Raw genomic sequence first — 20,000 nt, 5'->3', positions numbered from 1 at the left:
GATGCTTAATGTGAGTCTGGAAGGAGAGTTTACAGTCTAACCAGACACCTAGGTATTTATAGTTGTCCACATATTCTAAGTGAGGGCAGCAATTGGTTGAAGAGCATGCATTTAGTTTTACTGGCGTTAAAGAGCAGTTGGAGGCCACGGGAGGAGTGTTGTATGGCATTGAAGCTCATCTGGAGGTTTGTTAACACAGTGTCCAAAGAAGGGCCAGATGTATACAGAACGGTGTCGTCTGCGTAGAGGTGGTTTAGAGAATCACCAGCAGCAAGAGCGACATCATTGATATACATACAGAGAAAAGATACGGTCCGAGAATTGAACCCTGTGGCACCCCCATAGAGACTGCCAGAGGTCCGGACAACAAGCCCTCTGATTTGAAACACCACATATTCTTATCGGCAGACTCAACAGCCTTGGTTTCTCTGATGACTGCCTCGCCTGGTTCACTAACTACTTCTCAGATGGAGAAGCAGGGGAGGCTTGGGCAAGTTGTTGCAGGGGGTGCAGAGGGTGTTGGCCGAGGTTGGAGCAGCCAGGTGGAAAGCATGCCCAGCCATAGAGAAATGCTTATTGAAATTCTTTGATTTATCGGTTTATCGATGGTGACAGTGTTTCCTAGCCTCAGTGCAGTGGGCAGCTGGGAGGAGGTGCTCTTATTCTCCATGGACTTTACAGTGTCCCAAAACCTTTTGGAATTAGTGCTCCAGGAAGCACATTTCTGTTTGAAAGAGCTAGCCTTAGCTTTCCTAACTGACTGTGTATATTGGTCCCAGACTTCTCTGAAAAGTTGCATATCGTGGGGACTATTCGATGCTAGTGCAGTACGCCACAGGATGTTTTTGTGCTGGTCAAGGGCAGTCAAGTCTGGAGTGAACCAAGGACTATATCTGTTCTTAGTTCAATTTTTTTTAAAGCGACATGCTTATTTAAGATGGTGAGGAAAGCACTTTTAAAGAATAACCAGGCATCCTCTACTGACGCGATGAGGTCAATATCTTTCCAGGATACCCGGGCCAGGTCGATTAGAAAGGCCTGCTCGCTGAAGTTTTTTTTAGGGAGCGTTTGACAGTGATGAGGGGTGGTCGTTTGACCGCGGACCCGTTACAGTTGCAGGCAATGAGGCAGTGATCACTGAGATCCTGGTTGAAGACAGCAGAGGTGTATTTAGAGGGAAGTTGGTCAGGATGATATCTATGAGAATGCCCATGTTTACGGATTAAGGGTTGTACCTGGTAGGTTCCTTGATAATTTGTATGAGATTGAGGACAAATAGCTTAGATTGTAGGACGGCCGGGATGTTAAGTATATCCCAGTTTAGGTCACCTAACAGTACGAACTCTGAAGATAGATGGGGGACAATCAATTCACATATGGTCTTTCTCAATAGCAAGGCTTTGCTCACTGAGTCTGTACATAGTCAAAGCTTTCCTTAAGTTTGGGTCAGTCACAGTGGTCAGGTATTCTGCCACTGTATACTCTCTGTTTAGGGCCAAATAGCATTCCAGTTTGCTCAGTTTTTTTGATAATTCTTTCCAGTGTGTCAAGTAATTATCTTTTTGTTTTCTCATGATTTGGTTGTGTCTAATTGTGTTGCTGTCCTGAGGCTCTGTGGGGTGTGTTTGTGTTTGTGAACATTCCTCGTACCAGCTGGCAGAGGACATTCTTCTCATGGTGAATCTCTCTGTAGTGAGGGCTTTGTGATGTAAGGTTTGAGAATCTTATTTTTAGGTGGTTAAAGAATTTGATTGCTCTATTCTTGATTTTAATAATTAGCGGGAATTGTTCTAATTTAGTTATGCATAGATTATTTGGTGTTTTAAGTTGTACACTGAGGAAGTTTTTGCAAAATTCTGCACTCAGTCTAAATTTGGTGTTTGTCCCATTTTCTAAATTCTTGGTTGGTGAGCGGAGCCCAGACCTCACAACCATAAAGGGCAATGGGTTCTGTACCTGATCTTACAAAACAAAACATCTTACAAAACATCTTACAAAATCATGGCGTCCATAAAGAGTTTGTTCCCATTTGCTGCTATAACAGCCTCCACTCTTCTGGGAGGTCTTCCCACTAGATGTTGGGACATTGCTGCTATAACAGCCTCCACTCTTCTGGGAAGTCTTCCCACTAGATGTTGGGACATTGCTGCTATAACAGCCTCCACTCTTCTGGGAAGTCTTCCCACTAGATGTTGGAACATTGCTGCTATAACAGCCTCCACTCTTCTGGGAAGTCTTCCCACTAGATGTTGGGACATTGCTGCTATAACAGCCTCCACTCTTCTGGGAAGTCTTCCCACTAGATGTTGGAACATTGCTGCTATAACAGCCTCCACTCTTCTGGGAAGTCTTCCCACTAGATGTTGGAACATTGCTGCTATAACAGCCTCCACTCTTCTGGGAAGTCTTCCCACTAGATGTTGGGACATTGCTGCTATAACAGCCTCCACTCTTCTGGGAAGTCTTCCCACTATATGTTGGGACATTGCTGCTATAACAGCCTCCACTCTTCTGGGAAGTCTTCCCACTAGATGTTGGGACATTGCTGCTATAACAGCCTCCACTCTTCTGGGAAGTCTTCCCACTAGATGTTGGGACATTGCTGCTATAACAGCCTCCACTCTTCTGGGAAGTCTTCCCACTAGATGTTGGGACATTGCTGCTATAACAGCCTCCACTCTTCTGGGAAGTCTTGCCACTAGATGTTGGAACATTGCTGCGGGGACTTGCTTCCATTCAGCCACAAGAGCATTTGTGAGGTCGAGGACTGATGCTGGGGGATTAGCCCTGGCTCGCAGTTGGCGTTCCAATTCATCCCAAAGGTGTTCGATGGGCTTGAGGGCAGGGCTCTGTGCAGGCCAGTCAAGTTCTTTCACAAAGATCTCGACATACCATTTCTGTATGGACCTTTGTGCACAGGGTGACTGTCGTGCTGAAACAGGAAAGTGCCTTACCCAAACTGTTGCCATAAAGTTGGAAGCACAGAATCATCTAGAATGTATGCTATAGCGTTAAGATTTCCCTTCACTGGAACTAAGGGGCCTAGCCCGAACAATGAAACACAGCCCTAGACCATTATTCCTCCAAACTTTACAGTTGGCACTATGTATTAGGGCAGGCAGCGTTCTCCTGGCATCCGATGGTGAAGCGTGATTTATCACTCCAGAGAACACGTTTCCACTGCTCCGGAGTCCAATGGCAGTTAGCTTTACACCACTCCAGCCAACGCTTGGCACTGCAGTCGATGATCTTAGGCTTGTGTGCGGCAGCTCGGCCACGGAAACCCATTTCATTAAAGCTCCTGATGAACAGTTTTGAACTCGGTAGTGAGTGTTGCAACCGAGGACAGACAAATTTTTTCACCGACACTTTGCTTCAGCATTCGAGAGGTTCCATTCTGCTTCTGTGTTCTACAACTTCCAGGCTGAGCCTTTGTTGCTCGTAGACATTTCCACTTCACAATCACCGCGGAAGCTCTAGGAAGGGCCGAAATTTGACAAACGTGATGTCATCATATGACGGTGCCACATTGAAATTCACTGAGCTCTTCAGTAAGGCCATTTTAACTGCCACGTGTTTGTCTATGGAGATCGCATGGCGGTGTGCTCGATTCTGTAGACCTGTCAGCAACGTGTGTGACTGAAATAGCCGAAATCAGTCATTTGAAGGGCTGTCCACATACTTTTGTACATATAGTGTATGTGGGGGAGGTGTGTTTGTGTAGTGACTATAACTGCCTTGGTAGTGAGGGATCTAACATTAAGTACAGACACGGTCTCAATGGGGATAGCTGAGCTGACTACACTGACTATGCTAGTGGCAGACTCCACTAAGCTGGCAGGCTGGCTAACAGCCTGGCTGACAGCCTGCTGCCTGGCCTGCACCCTATTTCATTGTGGAGCTAGGGGAGTTAGAGCCTTGTCTATGTTGGTAGATAAGATGAGAGCACCCCTCCAGCTAGGATGGAGTCCGTCACTCCTCAGCAGGCCAGGCTTGGTCCTGTTTGTGGGTGAGTCCCAGAAAGAGGGCCAATTATCTACAAATTCTATCTTTTGGGAGGGGCAGAAAACAGTTTTCAACCAGCGATTGAGTTGTGAGACTCTGCTGTAGAGCTCGTCACTCCCCCTAACTGGGACGGGGCCAGAGACAATTACTCGATGCCGACACATCTTTCTAGCTGATTTACACGCTGAAGCTATGTTGCGCTTGGTGACCTCTGACTGTTTCATCCTAACAAAGTTGGTGCTGACGTGGATAACAATATCCCTACACTCGACAGTTTTAGCTTTAGCCAGCACCATCTTCAGTTTAGCCTTAACGTCGGTAGCCCTGCCTCCTGGTAAACAATGTATGATCGCTGGATGATTCGTTTTAAGTCTAATACTGCGGGTAATGGAGTCGCCTATGACTAGGGTTTTCAATTTGTCAGAGCTAATGGTCGGAGGCGATGGGGGGGGTAAGATGAGGGGGGAGGTGTGGTAAGATGTGGAGTGGGTGTGGTAAGATGAGGGGGGAGGTGTGTGGTAAGATGTGGGGGAGGTGTGTGGTAAGATGGGGGGGAGGTGTGTGGTAAGATGGGGGGAGGTGTAGTAAGATGAGGGGGGAGGTGTAGTAAGATGTGGGGGGGTGTAGTAAGATGTGGGGGGAGGTGTGGTAAGATGTGGGGGAGGTGTGGTAAGATGGGGGGAGGTGTAGTAAGATGAGGGGGGAGGTGTAGTAAGATGTGGGGGGGTGTAGTAAGATGTGGGGGAGGTGTGGTAAGATGTGGGGGGAGGTGTAGTAAGATGTGGGGGAGGTGTAGTAAGATGTGAGGGGGAGGTGTAGTAAGATGTGGGGGAGGTGTAGTAAGCTGTAAGGGGGAGGTGTAGTAAGATGTGGGGGAGGTGTGGTAAGATGTGGGGGAGGTGTGGTAAGATGTGGGGGAGGTGTGGTAAGATGTGGGGGAGGTGTGGTAAGATGTGGGGGAGGTGTGGTAAGATGTGGGGGAGGTGTGATAAGATGTGGGGGGGTATAGTAAGATGTGGGGGGAGGTGTGGTAAGATGTGGGGGAGGTGTGGTAAGTTGAGGGGGAGTTGTGGTAAGATGTGGGGGAGGTGTAGTAAGATGTGGGGGGAGGTGTAGTAAGATGTGGGGGAGGTGTGGTAAGATGTGGGGGGAGGTGTAGTAAGATGTGGGGGGAGGTGTAGTAAGATGTGGGGGAGGTGTGGTAAGATGTGGGGGAGGTGTAGTAAGATGTGGGGGAGGTGTGGTAAGATGTGGGGGAGGTGTGGTAAGATGTGGGGGAGGTGTGGTAAGATGTGGGGGAGGTGTGATAAGATGTGGGGGGTATAGTAAGATGTGGGGGGAGGTGTGGTAAGATGTGGGGGAGGTGTGGTAAGATGTGGGGGAGGTGTGGTAAGATGTGGGGGAGGTGTGGTAAGATGTGGGGGAGGTGTGGTAAGATGTGGGGGATGTGTGGTAAGATGTGGGGAAGGTCTGGTAAGATGTGGGGGGAGGTGTAGTAAGATGTGGGGGAGGTGTAGTAAGATGTGAGGGGGAGGTGTAGTAAGATGTGGGGGAGGTGTAGTAAGATGTGGGGGAGGTGTGGTAAGATGTGGGGGAGGTGTAATAAGATGTGGGGGGAGGTGTGGTAAGATGTGGGGGGAGGTGTAGTAAGATGTGGGGGGAGGTGTAGTAAGATGTGGGGGAGGTGTAGTAAGATGTGGGGGAGGTGTGGTAAGATGTGGGGGAGGTGTAATAAGATGTGGGGGGAGGTGTGGTAAGATGTGGGGGGAGGTGTAGTAAGATGTGGGGGGAGGTGTAGTAAGATGTGGGGGAGGTGTGGTAAGATGTGGGGGGAGGTGTGGTAAGATGTGGGGGGAGGTGTGGTAAGATGTGGGGGGAGGTGTGGTACGATGTGGGGGGAGGTGTAGTAAGATGTGGGGGAGGTGTAGTAAGATGTGGGGGAGGTGTGTGGTAATATGGGGGGGAGGTGTAGTAAGATGTGGGGGAGGTGTGGTAAGATGTGGGGGGAGGTGTAGTAAGATGTGGGGGAGGTGTGGTAAGATGTGGGGGAGGTGTAGTAAGATGTGGGGGGAGGTGTAGTAAGATGTGGGGGGAGGTGTAGTAAGATGTGGGGGGAGGTGTAGTAAGTGGGGGGGAGGTGTGGTAAGATGTGGGGGAGGTGTAGTAAGATGTGGGGGGGAGGTGTAGTAAGATGTGGGGGGAGGTGCCTCTGCCTCTCTGTGCCTCTGCCTCTCTGTGCCTCTGCCTCTCTGTGTTTCTGCCTCTCTGTGCCTCTGCCTCTCTGTGCCTCTGCCTCTCTGTGCCTCTGCCTCTCTGTGCCTCTGCCTCTCTGTGCTTCTGCCTCTCTGTGCCCCTGCCTCTCTGTGTTTCTGCCTCTCTGTGCCTCTGCCTCTCTGTGCCTCTGCCTCTCTGTGCCTCTGCCTCTCTGTGCCTCTGCCTCTCTGTGCCTCTGCCTCTCTGTGCCCCTGCCTCTCTGTGCCTCTGCCTCTCTGTGCCTCTGCCTCTCTGTGCCTCTGCCTCTCTGTGCCTCTGCCTCTCTGTGCCTCTGCCTCTCTGTGCCCCTGCCTCTCTGTGCCTCTGCCTCTCTGTGCCTCTGCCTCTCTGTGCCTCTGCCTCTCTGTGCCTCTGCCTCTCTGTGCCTCTGCCTCTCTGTGCCTCTGCCTCTCTGTGCCTCTGCCTCTCTGTGCTTGGGGACTGTCTGGAAGTTTTTTAATTTGGTGGTTGTGACTCCGACACTCAGTCACTGAGATGTGTGTGTGTGTGTGTGTGTGTGTGTGTGTGTGTGTGTGTGTGTGTGTGTGTGTGTGTGTGTGTGTGTGTGTGTGTGTGTGTGTGTGTGTGTGCGTGCGCCTGCCTGCCTGCCTGCCTGCGTGCGTGCGTGTGTGTGTGTTATGAATATGTAGTTGTGAAACCATTAAACCACAGACGTTCTCTCTCCCCGTTAGCCTCCTGATGAACAACCGGATTCACACTCTTCCTGTACGCTCTTTTCAGACTCTGGTGCTGCTGGAAGAACTGTGAGTAGAAATCACTCCCTCATTCAGACATTCTGGGGATCCGTCCCAAGTGGCCGCCTGTTCTCTTTACAGTGTGCTACTGTTGAACAGAGCTCTGTGGACCTTGGTAAAATGTAGTGTGTTACTGTTGAACGGAGCTCTGTGGGCCTTGGTAAAATGTAGTGTGTTACTGTTGAACGGAGCTCTGTGGGCCTTGGTAAAATGTAGTGTGTTACTGTTGAACGGAGCTCTGTGGGCCTTGGTAAAATGTAGTGTGCTACTGTTGAACGGAGCTCTGTGGGCCTTGGTAAAATACAGTGTGTTACTGTTGAACGGAGCTCTGTGGGCCTTGGTAAAATGTAGTGTGTTACCGTTGAACGGAGCTCTGTGGGCCTTGGTAAAATGTAGTGTGTTACTGTTGAACGGAGCTCTGTGGGCCTTGGTAAAATGTAGTGTGTTACTGTTGAACGGAGCTCTGTGGGCCTTGGTAAAATGTAGTGTGTTACTGTTGAACGGAGCTCTGTGGGCCTTGGTAAAATGTAGTGTGTTACTGTTGAACGGAGCTCTGTGGGCCTTGGTAAAATGTGGTGTGTTACTGTTGAACGGAGCTCTGTGGGCCTTGGTAAAATGTAGTGTTTTACTGTTGAACGGAGCTCTGTGGGCCTTGGTAAAATGTAGTGTGTTACTGTTGAACGGAGCTCTGTGGGCCTTGGTAAAATGTAGTGTGTTACTGTTGAACAGAGCTCTGTGGGCCTTGGTAAAATATAGTGTGTTACTGTTGAACGGAGCTCTGTGGGCCTTGGTAAAATGTAGTGTTTTACTGTTGAACGGAGCTCTGTGGGACTTGGTAAAATGTAGTGTGTTACTGTTGAACAGAGCTCTGTGGGCCTTGGTAAAATGTAGTGTTTTACTGTTGAACGGAGCTCTGTGGGCCTTGATAAAATATAGTGTGTTACTGTTGAACGGAGCTCTGTGGGCCTTGGTAAAATGTAGTGTGTTACTGTTGAACGGAGCTCTGTGGGCCTTGGTAAAATACAGTGTTTTACAGTTGAACGGAGCTCGGTGGGCCTTGGTAAAATGTAGTGCACTATAGACGGAAAAGGGCTCATTTGGGACGCACTTCTGATACACTGACATGTCAGTCTGCTATAAACTGAGAAAAGGGATGAATTCCCAATTGATGAATCTCAGTAGCTCGAAACGTGTACTATTGAAATGACATAGTAAAACCCTGCAGGGAGGGAGAAGTGTATGGGGATTCTGCTCTTACATCCAATTTCACCTTTCGTTTATTTTAATCAGGTTTTCTCTTCTCCTTCTTCTCTCTCCTCTCTCGTCCCCTCCTTCTGTCTCTCTCTCTCCCCCTCCTCTCTCTCTCTCTCCCCCTCCTTCTCTCTCTCTCCCCCTCCTTCTCTCTCTCTCTCTCTCTCCCCCTCCTTCTCTCTCTCTCGCCCCCTCATTCTCTCTCTCTCTCCCCCTCCTTCTCTCTCTCCCCCACCTTCTCTCTCTCTCCCCCTCCTTCTCTCTCCCCCTCGTTCTCTCTCTCTCTCTCCCCCTCGTTCTCTCTCTCTCTCTCCCCCTCGTTCTCTCTCTCTCTCTCCCCCTCCTTCTCTCTCTCTCTCCCCCTCCTTCTCTCTCTCTCCCCCTCCTTCTCTCTCTCTCGCCCCCTCCTTCTCTCTCTCTCGCCCCCTCCTTCTCACTCTCTCTCTCCCCCACCTTCTCTCTCTCTCGCCCCGTCATTCTCTCTCTCTCTCTCCCCCTCCTTCTCACTCTCTCTCTCCCCGTCATTCTCTCTCTCTCGCCCCGTCATTCTCTCTCTCTCGCCCCCTCATTCTCTCTCTCTCTCCCCCTCCTTCTCACTCTCTCTCGCCCCGTCATTCTCTCTCTCTCGCCCCCTCATTCTCTCTCTCTCGGCCCCTCCTTCTCTCTCTCTCGCCCCCTCCTTCCCTCTCGCCCCCTCCTTCCCTCTCTCCCCCTCCTTCCCTCTCTCCCCCTCCTTCCCTCTCTCCCCCTCCTTCTCTCTCTCGCCCCCTCCTTCTCACTCTCTCTCGCCCCCTCCTTCCCTCTCTCCCCCTCCTTCTCTCTCTCCCGTGGCTCCTTACTCTCTCTGTTTTTTAGAGACCTGTCCAACAACCGGATTAAGGAGCTCCCCAACAACACCTTTAAGAGCTTAAAGTCCCTCGTCAAACTGTGAGTCACATAAACTGTATCCCAAAATGACACACTAGTCCCTTTGGTCTCTGGTCAAAAACTAGTGCACTATATAGAGAATAGGGGGCCATTTCGGAAAACTTTGGTCAAAACTAGTGCACTATATAGAGAATAGGGGGCCATTTCGGAAAACTTTGGTCAAAACTAGTGCACTATATAGAGAATAGGGGGCCATTTCGGAAAACTTTGGTCAAAACTAGTGCACTATATAGAGAATAGGGGGCCATTTCGGAAAACTTTGGTCAAAACTAGTGCACTATAATAGAGAATAGGGGGCCATTTTGGAAAACTTTGGTCAAAACTAGTGCACTATATAGAGAATAGGGGGCCATTTCGGAAAACTTTGGTCAAAACTAGTGCACTATAATATAGAATAGGGGGCCATTTCGGAAAACTTTGGTCAAAACTAGTGCACTATATAGGGCAGGGTTCCTCAACTGGCAGCCCCCCAAGATATCTGAGCAAAACAATTATAAATGTCCAAAAAATATCGCTCATAAATACATTGTTGGACATCAAAGACTGGAAAAACACCACCAATTCGGCTCCAAGGGACTTCAATTTAGGAAAAATTTAGGAAAAAGTAGAGAGATATACTTGTGATCGTATACAAATGCTAGCAAGGTTTGAAATCATTATGTTTTAATCAAATGCTATGTCTCTTTGGGTTTCTTGTGATCAATTTGCAGTCTACAAATTGTTTGTAATTATTTTGCGGCCCCTTGATCCGCTCGAGAAAAAATATTCTTGTGGCTGAATATAGTTGAAAGCCAAGGGGCAAGGGGCTTTCTTCTGGGCCCACCCATAACCACAGCCATACTCTGGACCGGGTTACTACCAAGGGGCTTTCTACTGGACCTGGTTATTACCAAGGGGCTTTCTACTGGACCTGGTTATTACCAAGGGGCTTTCTATTGGACCTGGTTATTACCAAGGGGCTTTCTACTGGACCTGGTTATTACCAAGGGGCTTTCTATTGGACCTGGTTATTACCAAGGGGCTTTCTACTGGACCCACCCATAACCACAACCATACTCTGGACCTGGTTATTACCAAGGGGGTTTCTATTGGACCCACCCATAACCACAACCATACTCTGGACCTGGTTATTACCAAGGGGCTTTCTACTGGACCTGGTTATTACCAAGGGGCTTTCTCCTGGACCTGGTTATTACCAAGGGGCTTTCGACTAGACCTGGTTATTACCAAGGGGCTTTCTACTGGACCTGGTTATTACCAAGGGGCTTTCTACTGGACCTGGTTATTACCAAGGGGCTTTCTACTGGACCGGGTTATTACCAAGGGGCTTTCTACTGGACCTGGTTATTACCAAGGGGCTTTCTATTGGACCTGGTTATTACCAAGGGGCTTTCTACTGGACCGGGTTATTACCAAGGGGCTTTCTACTGGACCTGGTTATTACCAAGGGGCTTTCTATTGAACCTGGTTATTACCAAGGGGCTTTCTACTGGACCTGGTTATTACCAAGGGGCTTTCTATTGGACCTGGTTATTACCAAGGGGCTTTCTATTGGACCTGGTTATTACCACGGGGCTTTCTACTGGACCGGGTTATTACCAAGGGGCTTTCTACTGGACCTGGTTATTACCAAGGGGCTTTCTATTGGACCTGGTTATTACCAAGGGGCTTTCTACTGGACCTGGTTATTACCAAGGGGCTTTCTACTGGACCTGGTTATTACCAAGGGGCTTTCTACTGGACCTGGTTATTACCAAGGGGCTTTCTACTGGACCTGGTTATTACCAAGGGGCTTTCTACTGGACCTGGTTATTACCAAGGGGCTTTCTACTGGACCGGGTTATTACCAAGGGGCTTTCTACTGGACCTGGTTATTACCAAGGGGCTTTCAACTGGACCTGGTTATTACCAAGGGGCTTTCTACTTGACCTGGTTATTACCAAGGGGCTTTCAACTGGACCTGGTTATTACCAAGGGGCTTTCAACTGGACCGGGTTATTACCAAGGGGCTTTCTACTGGACCGGGTTATTACCAAGGGGCTTTCTACTGGACCTGGTTATTACCAAGGGGCTTTCTACTGGACCGGGTTATTACCAAGGGGCTTTCTACTGGACCGGGTTATTACCAAGGGGCTTTCTATTGACATTTCCTCTATTGTTGATGTTCTTTTATCTGATCACCACTGGGGATTTATACTACCTTGTTGCCCATAGCAACAGGGTAATACTGAACTCACTATTAACTCATTATTAATAAGAAACGCTATCTTACCTCTGGAGTTGACACAGATTTTATTGAGTGTCTGAACAATACTCCGTCAACTATTCTGGCTTCCTGTTGTGATGATTTAGTTGATAACTTTAATAGTAAATGAATGGCGGCCATTGATTCTATGTCTCCAGTAAGGGTTTTAAATAGGCCACATCCAAACGGAGAGAGCCTCTTGTATTTGTTATGGATCCCCATTAGTTGTTGCCAAGGCAACTGTCTGTTCCTATGTTTTGTGTTACTTCACAGTCTCCGCTGTTCCATAAGGTGTATTTTTACCTGCTTTTTAAATCTGATTCTCCTGCTGCATCAGTTATCTGATGTGGAATAGAGTTCCATGTAGTCATGGCTCTATGTAGTACTGTGCAATAGAGTTCCATGTAGTCATGGCTCTGTGTGGTACTGTGCGCCTCCCATAGTCTGTTCTGGACTTGGGGACTGTGAAGAGACCCCTGGTGGCATGTCTTGTGGGGTAGGGATGGGTGTCCGAAACTGTGTGCTATTAGTTTAAACAGACAGCTCGGTACCTTCAGCTTGTCAACACCTCTTACAAAAACACGTAATGAGGAAGTCAATCTCTCTTCCACTTTGAGCCAGGAGAAATTGACTTGCATGTTAGCTCTCCGTGACTTTTAAGGGCCAGCCGTGCTGTCATGGTCAAAACATATTGACACAACAGTAGCTAAGATGGGGGAGAAGCCTGTCCATAATAAAGCGCTGCTCTGCCTTCTTAACAACACTATCAACAAGGCAGGTCCTACAGGCCCTAGTTTCTACCTTCTTAACAACACTGTCAACAAGGCAGGTCCTACAGGCCCTAGTTTCTGCCTTCTTAACAACACTATCAACAAGGCAGGTCCTACAGGCCCTAGTTTCTACCTTCTTAACAGCACTATCAACAAGGCAGGTCCTACAGGCCCTAGTTTCTACCTTCTTAACAACACTGTCAACAAGGCAGGTCCTACAGGCCCTAGTTTCTACCTTCTTAACAACACTATCAACAAGGCAGGTCCTACAGGCCCTAGTTTCTACCTTCTTAACAGCACTATCAACAAGGCAGGTCCTACAGGCCCTAGTTTCTACCTTCTTAACAACACCATCAACAAGGCAGGTCCTACAGGCCCTAGTTTTGTCGTACCTGGACTACTGTTCAGTAGTGTGGTCAGGTGCCACAAAAGAAGGACTAAGGAAAATTGCAATTGGCTCAGAACAGGGTAGTTTACAATCCAGGATAACTCCGAGCACTTTAGTCACCTCAACTTGTTCAATTTCCACATTACGAGATGTAGTTGAGGTTTTAGGGCTTAGTGAATGATTTATCCCGAATACAATGCTTTTAGTTTTGGAAATATTTAGGACTAACTAATTCCTTGCTACCCATTTCGAAACTACCTACAGCTGTGTTGCAGTCATTTCAGTCTCTGAAGTGTATAGTGTCGAGTCATCCACATACACAGACACACTGGCTTTACTCAGTGGCATGTCGTTAGTAAAGATTGTACAAAGCCAGGGGCCTAGACAGCTGCCTTGGGGAATTCCTGCTTCTAACTGCATTATGTTGGAGAGGCTTCCATTAAAGAACACCCTCTGTGTTCTGTTAGACAGGCAACTCTTTATCCACAATATAGCAGGGGGGGGGGGTGTAAAGCCATAACACATAAGTTTTGCCAGCAGCAGACTATGATCGATAATGTCAAAAGCTGCACTGAAGTCTAACAAAACAGCCCCCACAATAATCTTATCATCAATTTCTCTCAGCCAATCATCAGTCATTTGTGTAAGTGCTGTGCTTGTTGAGTGTCCTTTCCTAGATGCGTGCTGAGAGTCTGTTTGTTTACTGTGAAATAGCATTGTATCTGGTAAAACACGATATTTTCTGGAAGTTTACTAAGGGTTGGTTACAGGCGGATTGGTCGGCTACTTGAGCCAGTGAAGGGGGCTTTACTATTCTTGGAAAGCGGAATGACTTTAGCTGCCCTGCAGGCCTGACGAAACACACTGTCTAGCTGTGAGGGAGCCTGGCGAGCCGGCCGAGGCGAGGGAGCCTGGCGAGGCATGGAGTGGGAGCCGGAGCGAGGCATGGCGTGGGAGCCGGAGCGAGGCATGGAGTGGGAGCCGGAGCGAGGCATGGCGTGGGAGCCGGAGCGAGGCATGGCGTGGGAGCCGGAGCGAGGCATGGCGTGGGAGCCGGAGCGAGGCATGGCGTGGGAGCCGGCCGAGGCATGGCGTGGGAGCTGGCCGAGGCATGGCGTGGGAGCCATAGAAAGGCATGCCGTGGGAGCCTGGCGAGTTGGCCGAGGCATGGCGCGGGAGCCTGGCGAGGCATGGTGTGGGAGCTGGCCGAGGCATGGCGTGGAAGCCGGACGAGCTGGCCGAGGCATGGCGTGGGAGCCTGGCGAGTAGGCTGAGGCATGGTGTGGGATCCTGGCGAGGCATGGCGTGGAAGCCGGCCGAGGCATGGCGTGGGAGCCGGAGCGAGGCATGGCGTTGGAGCAGGAGTGAGGCATTGCGTGGGAGCCGGCCGAGGCATGGCGTGGGAGCCTGGCGAGTAGGCTGAGGCATGGTGTGGGAGCCTGGCGATGCATGGCGTGGGAGCTGGCCGAGGCATGGCGTGGGAGCCATAGAAAGGCATGCCGTGGGAGCCTGGCGAGGCATGGCGTGGGAGCCTGGCGAGTAGGCTGAGGCATGGCGTGGGAGCTGGCCGAGGCATGGCGTGGGAGCCATAGAAAGGCATGGTGTGGGAGCCTGGCGAGGCATGGCGTGGAAGCCGGCCGAGGCATGGCGTGGGAGCCTGGCGAGTAGGCTGAGGCATGGCGTGGGAGCCGGCCGAGGCATGGCGTGGAAGCCGGCCGAGCTGTCCGAGGCATATGCGAGAGCCTAGCTAGCCGGCCGAGGCATGGCGTGGGAGCCATAGCGAGGCATGGCGTGGGACCCTGGCGAGCCGGCCGAGGCATATGCGAGAGCCTAGCTAGCCGGCCGAGGCATGGCGTGGGAGCCATAGCGAGGCATGGCGTGGGAGCTTGGCGAGGCATGGCGTGGGAGCCTAGCGAGGCATGGCGTGGGACCCTGGCGAGGCATGGCGTGGGACCCTGGCGAGGCATGGCGTGGGACCCTGGCGAGGCATGGCGTGGGAGCCTGGCGAGGCATGGCGTGTGAGCCGGCCGAGGCATGGCGTGGGACCCTGGCGAGCCGGCCGAGGCATGGTGCGAGAGCCTAGCTAGCCGGCCGAGGCATGGCGTGGGAGCCATAGCGAGGCATGGCGTAGGAGCTTGGCGAGGCATGGCGTGGGAGCCTAGCGAGGAACGGCGTGGGAGCCTGGTGAGGCATGGCGTGGGAGCCTGGTGAAGCATGGCGTGGGAGCCGGCCTCGGCATGGCATGGGAGCCTGGCGAGCCAGCCAAGGAATGGCGTGGGAGCCTGGAAAACCGGCGAGGCATAGCGTGGGAGCCTGGCTAGCCGGCCGAGGCATGGCGTGAGAGCCTGGAAAACCGGCGAGGCATAGCGTGGGAGCCTGGCTAGCCGGCCGAGGCATGGTGTGGGAGCCTGGCTAGCCGGCCGAGGCATGGCGTGGGAGCCTGGCGAGGCATGGCGTGGGAGCCTGGCTAGCCGGCCGAGGCATGGCGTGGGAGCCTGGCGAGGCATGGCGTGGGAGCCTGGCTAGCCGGCCGAGGCATGGCGTGGGAGCCTGGCTAGCCGGCCGAGGCATGGCGTGGGAGCCTGGCGAACTAGCCGAGGCATGGCGTGGGAGCCTGGCGAAGCATGGCGTGGGAGTCGGAGCGAGGCATGGCGTGGGAGCCTGGCAACATCTTCTCCACTAGACCTGGAAACATCTTCTCCACCAGCCCTGGCAACATCTTCTCCACTAGCCCTGGCAACATCTTCTCCACCTGCCCTGCAACATCTTCTCCACTAGCCCTGCAACATCTTCTTCACCATTCCTGGCAACATCTTCTCCACCAGCCCTGGCAACATCTTCTCCACTAGCCTGCACCATCTTCTCCACCAGCCCTGCAACATCTTCTCAACCTGCCCTGGCAACATCTTCTCCACCTGCCCTGGCAACATCTTCTCCACTAGCCCTGGCAACATCTTCTTCACCAGCCCTGCAACATCTTCTTCACCAGCCCTGGCAACATCTTCTCCACCTGCCCTGGCAATATCCTCTCCACTAGCCCTGCAACATCTTCTCCACTAGCCCTGGCAACATCTTCTCCACCTGCCCTGGCAATATCTTCTCCACTAGCCCAGCAACATCTTCTCCACTAGCCCTGCGGAGCCTCCTCCTCTGCTGAGATAATAACAGTTAGTTTCATTCTCACAGCCAGGGAAAAACATACAGGTCTGTCTGTTTGCCTGTCAGACAGAATCACTTGTTTACTTGTTTTTTTACGTTTTGTCACAGGAACATATCCCATAATCCTTTGTTCCACATCCACCCGGGTCACTTTGACGACCTGACCCAGCTCCAGTCCCTGTGAGTAGAATACATACTGTATAGCTTAGCCTACCAGTACAGTATACCACCAGTACCTTCCAGTACTGTACACTACCAGTACTTAGCAGTACATTACCTACCAGTACAGTACACTACCATTACCTACCAGTACATTACCTACCAGTACATTACCTACCATTACAGTAAACTATCATTACCTACCAGTACCGTACTCTATCAGTACCTACCAGTACAGTACACTACCAGTACACTACACTACCATTACCTACCAGTATAGTACACTACCAGTACAGTACACTACCATTACCTACCAGTACAGTACACTACCAGTACAGTACACTACCATTACCTACCAGTACAGTACACTACCAGTACAGTACACTACCAGTACCTACCAGTACAGTACACTACCATTACCTACCAGTACAGTACACTACCATTACCTACCAGTACAGTACACTACCAGTACAGTACACTACCAGTACCTACCAGTACAGTACACTACCATTACCTACCAGTACAGTACACTACACTACCATTACCTACCAGTATAGTACACTACCAGTACAGTACACTACCATTACCTACCAGTACAGTACACTACCATTACCTACCAGTATAGTACACTACCAGTAGAGTACACTACCATTACCTACCAGTACAGTACACTACCAGTACAGTACACTACCAGTACCTACCAGTACAGTACACTACCATTACCTACCAGTACAGTACACTACCATTACCTACCAGTACAGTACACTACCAGTACAGTACACTACCAGTACCTACCAGTACAGTACACTACCATTACCTACCAGTACAGTACACTACCAGTACCTACCAGTACAGTACACTACCAGTACAGTACACTTCCATTACATACCATTACCTACCAGTACACTACACTACCATTACCTACCAGTACAGTACCTACCATTACCTACCAGTACAGTACACTGCCTATACCTACCATTACCTACCAGTACAGTACACTACCAGAACACTACCAGTACCTACCATTACCTACCAGTACCGTACACTACCAGTACCTGCCATTACCTACCAGTACCATACACTACCAGTACCTACCATTACCTACCAGTACAAGTACACTACCAGTACCTACCACTACCGACCAGTACCGTACACTACCAGTACCTACCATTACCTACCAGTACTCTACACTACCAGTACCTACCATTACCTTCCAGTACTGTACACTACCAGTACCTACCATTACCTACCAGTACTCTACACTACCATTACCTACCAGTACTCTACACTACCAGTACTGTACACTACCACTACCTACCAGTACTCTACACTACCAGTACCTACCATTACCTACCAGTACTCTACACTACCAGTACCTACCATTACCTACAGGTACCGTACACTACCAGTACCTACCAGTACCATACACTATCAGTACCTACCAGTACCTACCAGTACCGTACACTACCAGTACTCTACACTACCAGTACCTACCAGTACTCTACACTATCATTTCCTACCAGTACTCTACACTACCAGTTTCTACCAGTACTCTACACAACCATTACCTACCAGTACACTACACTACCAGTACCTACCATTACCTACCAGTACCGTACACTACCAGCACCTACCATTACCTACCAGTACTCTACACTACCATTACCTACCAGTACTCTACACCACCAGCACCTACCATTACCTACCAGCACTCTACACTACCAGTACCTACCATTACCTACCAGTACTCTACACTACCAGTACCTACCATTACCTTCCAGTACTCTACACTACCAGTACCTACCATTACCTACCAGTACCTACCATTACCTACCAGTACTCTACACTACCAGTACCTACCATTACCTACCAGTACTCTACACTACCAGTACCTACCATTACCTACCAGTACTCTACACTACCATTACCTACCAGTACTCTACACTACCAGTACCTACCATTACCTTCCAGTACTGTACACTACCAGTACCTACCATTACCTACCAGTACTCTACACTACCATTACCTACCAGTACTCTACACTACCAGTACTGTACACTACCACTACCTACCAGTACTCTACACTACCAGTACCTACCATTACCTACCAGTACTCTACACTACCAGTACCTACCATTACCTACAGGTACCGTACACTACCAGTACCTACCAGTACCATACACTATCAGTACCTACCAGTACCTACCAGTACCGTACACTACCAGTACTCTACACTACCAGTACCTACCAGTACTCTACACTATCATTTCCTACCAGTACTCTACACTACCAGTTTCTACCAGTACTCTACACAACCATTACCTACCAGTACACTACACTACCAGTACCTACCATTACCTACCAGTACCGTACACTACCAGCACCTACCATTACCTACCAGTACTCTACACTACCATTACCTACCAGTACTCTACACTACCAGCACCTACCATTACCTACCAGCACTCTACACTACCAGTACCTACCATTACCTTCCAGTAATCTACACTACCAGTACCTACCATTACCTACCAGTACCTACCATTACCTACCAGTACTCTACACTACCAGTACCTACCATTACCTACCAGTACTCTACACTACCAGTACCTACCATTACCTACCAGTACTCTACACTACCATTACCTACCAGTACTCTACACTACCAGCACCTACCATTACCTACCAGCACTCTACACTACCAGTACCTACCATTACCTACCAGCACTCTACACTACCATTACCTACCAGTACTCTACACTACCAGTACCTACCATTACCTACCAGTACTCTACACTACCAGCACCTACCATTACCTACCAGTACTCTACACTACCAGTACCTACCATTACCTACCATTACTCTACACTACCAGCACCTACCATTACCTACCAGTACTCTACACTACCAGTACCTACCATTACCTACCAGTACTCTACACTACCAGTACCTACCATTACCTACCAGTACTCTACACTACCAGCACCTACCATTACCTACCAGCACTCTACACTACCAGTACCTACCATTACCCACCAGTACTCTACACTACCAGTACCTACCATTACCTTCCAGTACTCTACACTACCAGTACCTACCATTAACTACCAGTACTCTACACTACCAGCACCTACCATTACCTACCAGCACTCTACACTACCATTACCTACCAGTACTCTACACTACCAGTACCTACCATTACCTACCAGTACTCTACACTACCGGTACCTACCATTACCTACCAGTACTCTACACTACCATTACCTACCAGTACTCTACACTACCAGTACCGACCATTACCTACCAGTACTCTACACTACCATTACCTACCAGTACTCTACACTACCGGTACCTACCATTAACTACCAGTACTCTACACTACCATTACCTACCAGTACTCTACACTACCAGTACCTACCATTACCTACCAGTACTCTACACTACCAGTACCATACACTACCAGAACATACCACTACAGCACGCTACATGTAGATAAGTATTGACAATGCTGATAATAACTCAACCTAATAACCGGTGTTGTCTTTTCTGTAGGGGTCTGGAGGGTATTGAGATTCCAAACATCCAGACCAAGATGTTTCTACCCATGGGGAACCTCTCACACATGTATGGACACATTCACATTCTATACTATATGTTCATCACATTCTATACTATATGTATATCACATTCTATACTATATGTTCATCACATTCTATACTATATGTTCATCACATTCTATACTATATGTTCATCACATTCTATACTATATGTCCTGTATATCACATTCTATACTATATGTTCATCACATTCTGTACTATATGTTCATCACATTCTATACTATATGTTCATCACATTCTATACTATATGTTCATCACATTCTATACTATATGTTCATCACATTCTATACTATATGTTCATCACATTCTATACTATATGTTCATCACATTCTATACTATATGCCCTGTATATCACATTCTATGCTATATGTTCATCACATTATGTACTATATGTTCATCACATTCTATACTATATGTTCATCACATTCTATACTATATGTCCTGTATATCACATTCTATACTATATGTTCA

General features: G+C 49.3%; 1 protein-coding gene across 1 annotated transcript in view; it reads left to right on the top strand.

Annotated features, from left to right (window-relative positions):
- LOC129823233 (relaxin receptor 2-like) overlaps positions 1–20,000 on the top strand; it is a 133,196-nt gene that overhangs the window by 72,706 nt on the left and 40,490 nt on the right. Inside the window, exons 10-13 of the mRNA XM_055882116.1 lie at positions 6,951–7,022; positions 9,120–9,191; positions 15,862–15,933; positions 19,465–19,536. Coding sequence (XP_055738091.1) covers positions 6,951–7,022; positions 9,120–9,191; positions 15,862–15,933; positions 19,465–19,536 — 288 coding nt within the window. The remainder of the gene's footprint in view (positions 1–6,950; positions 7,023–9,119; positions 9,192–15,861; positions 15,934–19,464; positions 19,537–20,000) is intronic.

Source organism: Salvelinus fontinalis, chromosome 25 (genome assembly GCF_029448725.1).
Source record: "Salvelinus fontinalis isolate EN_2023a chromosome 25, ASM2944872v1, whole genome shotgun sequence".
NCBI classification, from domain to species: domain Eukaryota; kingdom Metazoa; phylum Chordata; class Actinopteri; order Salmoniformes; family Salmonidae; genus Salvelinus; species Salvelinus fontinalis.
Note: the sequence above shows the minus strand (reverse complement) of the source record. Positions and strands in the feature narration are given on the sequence as shown.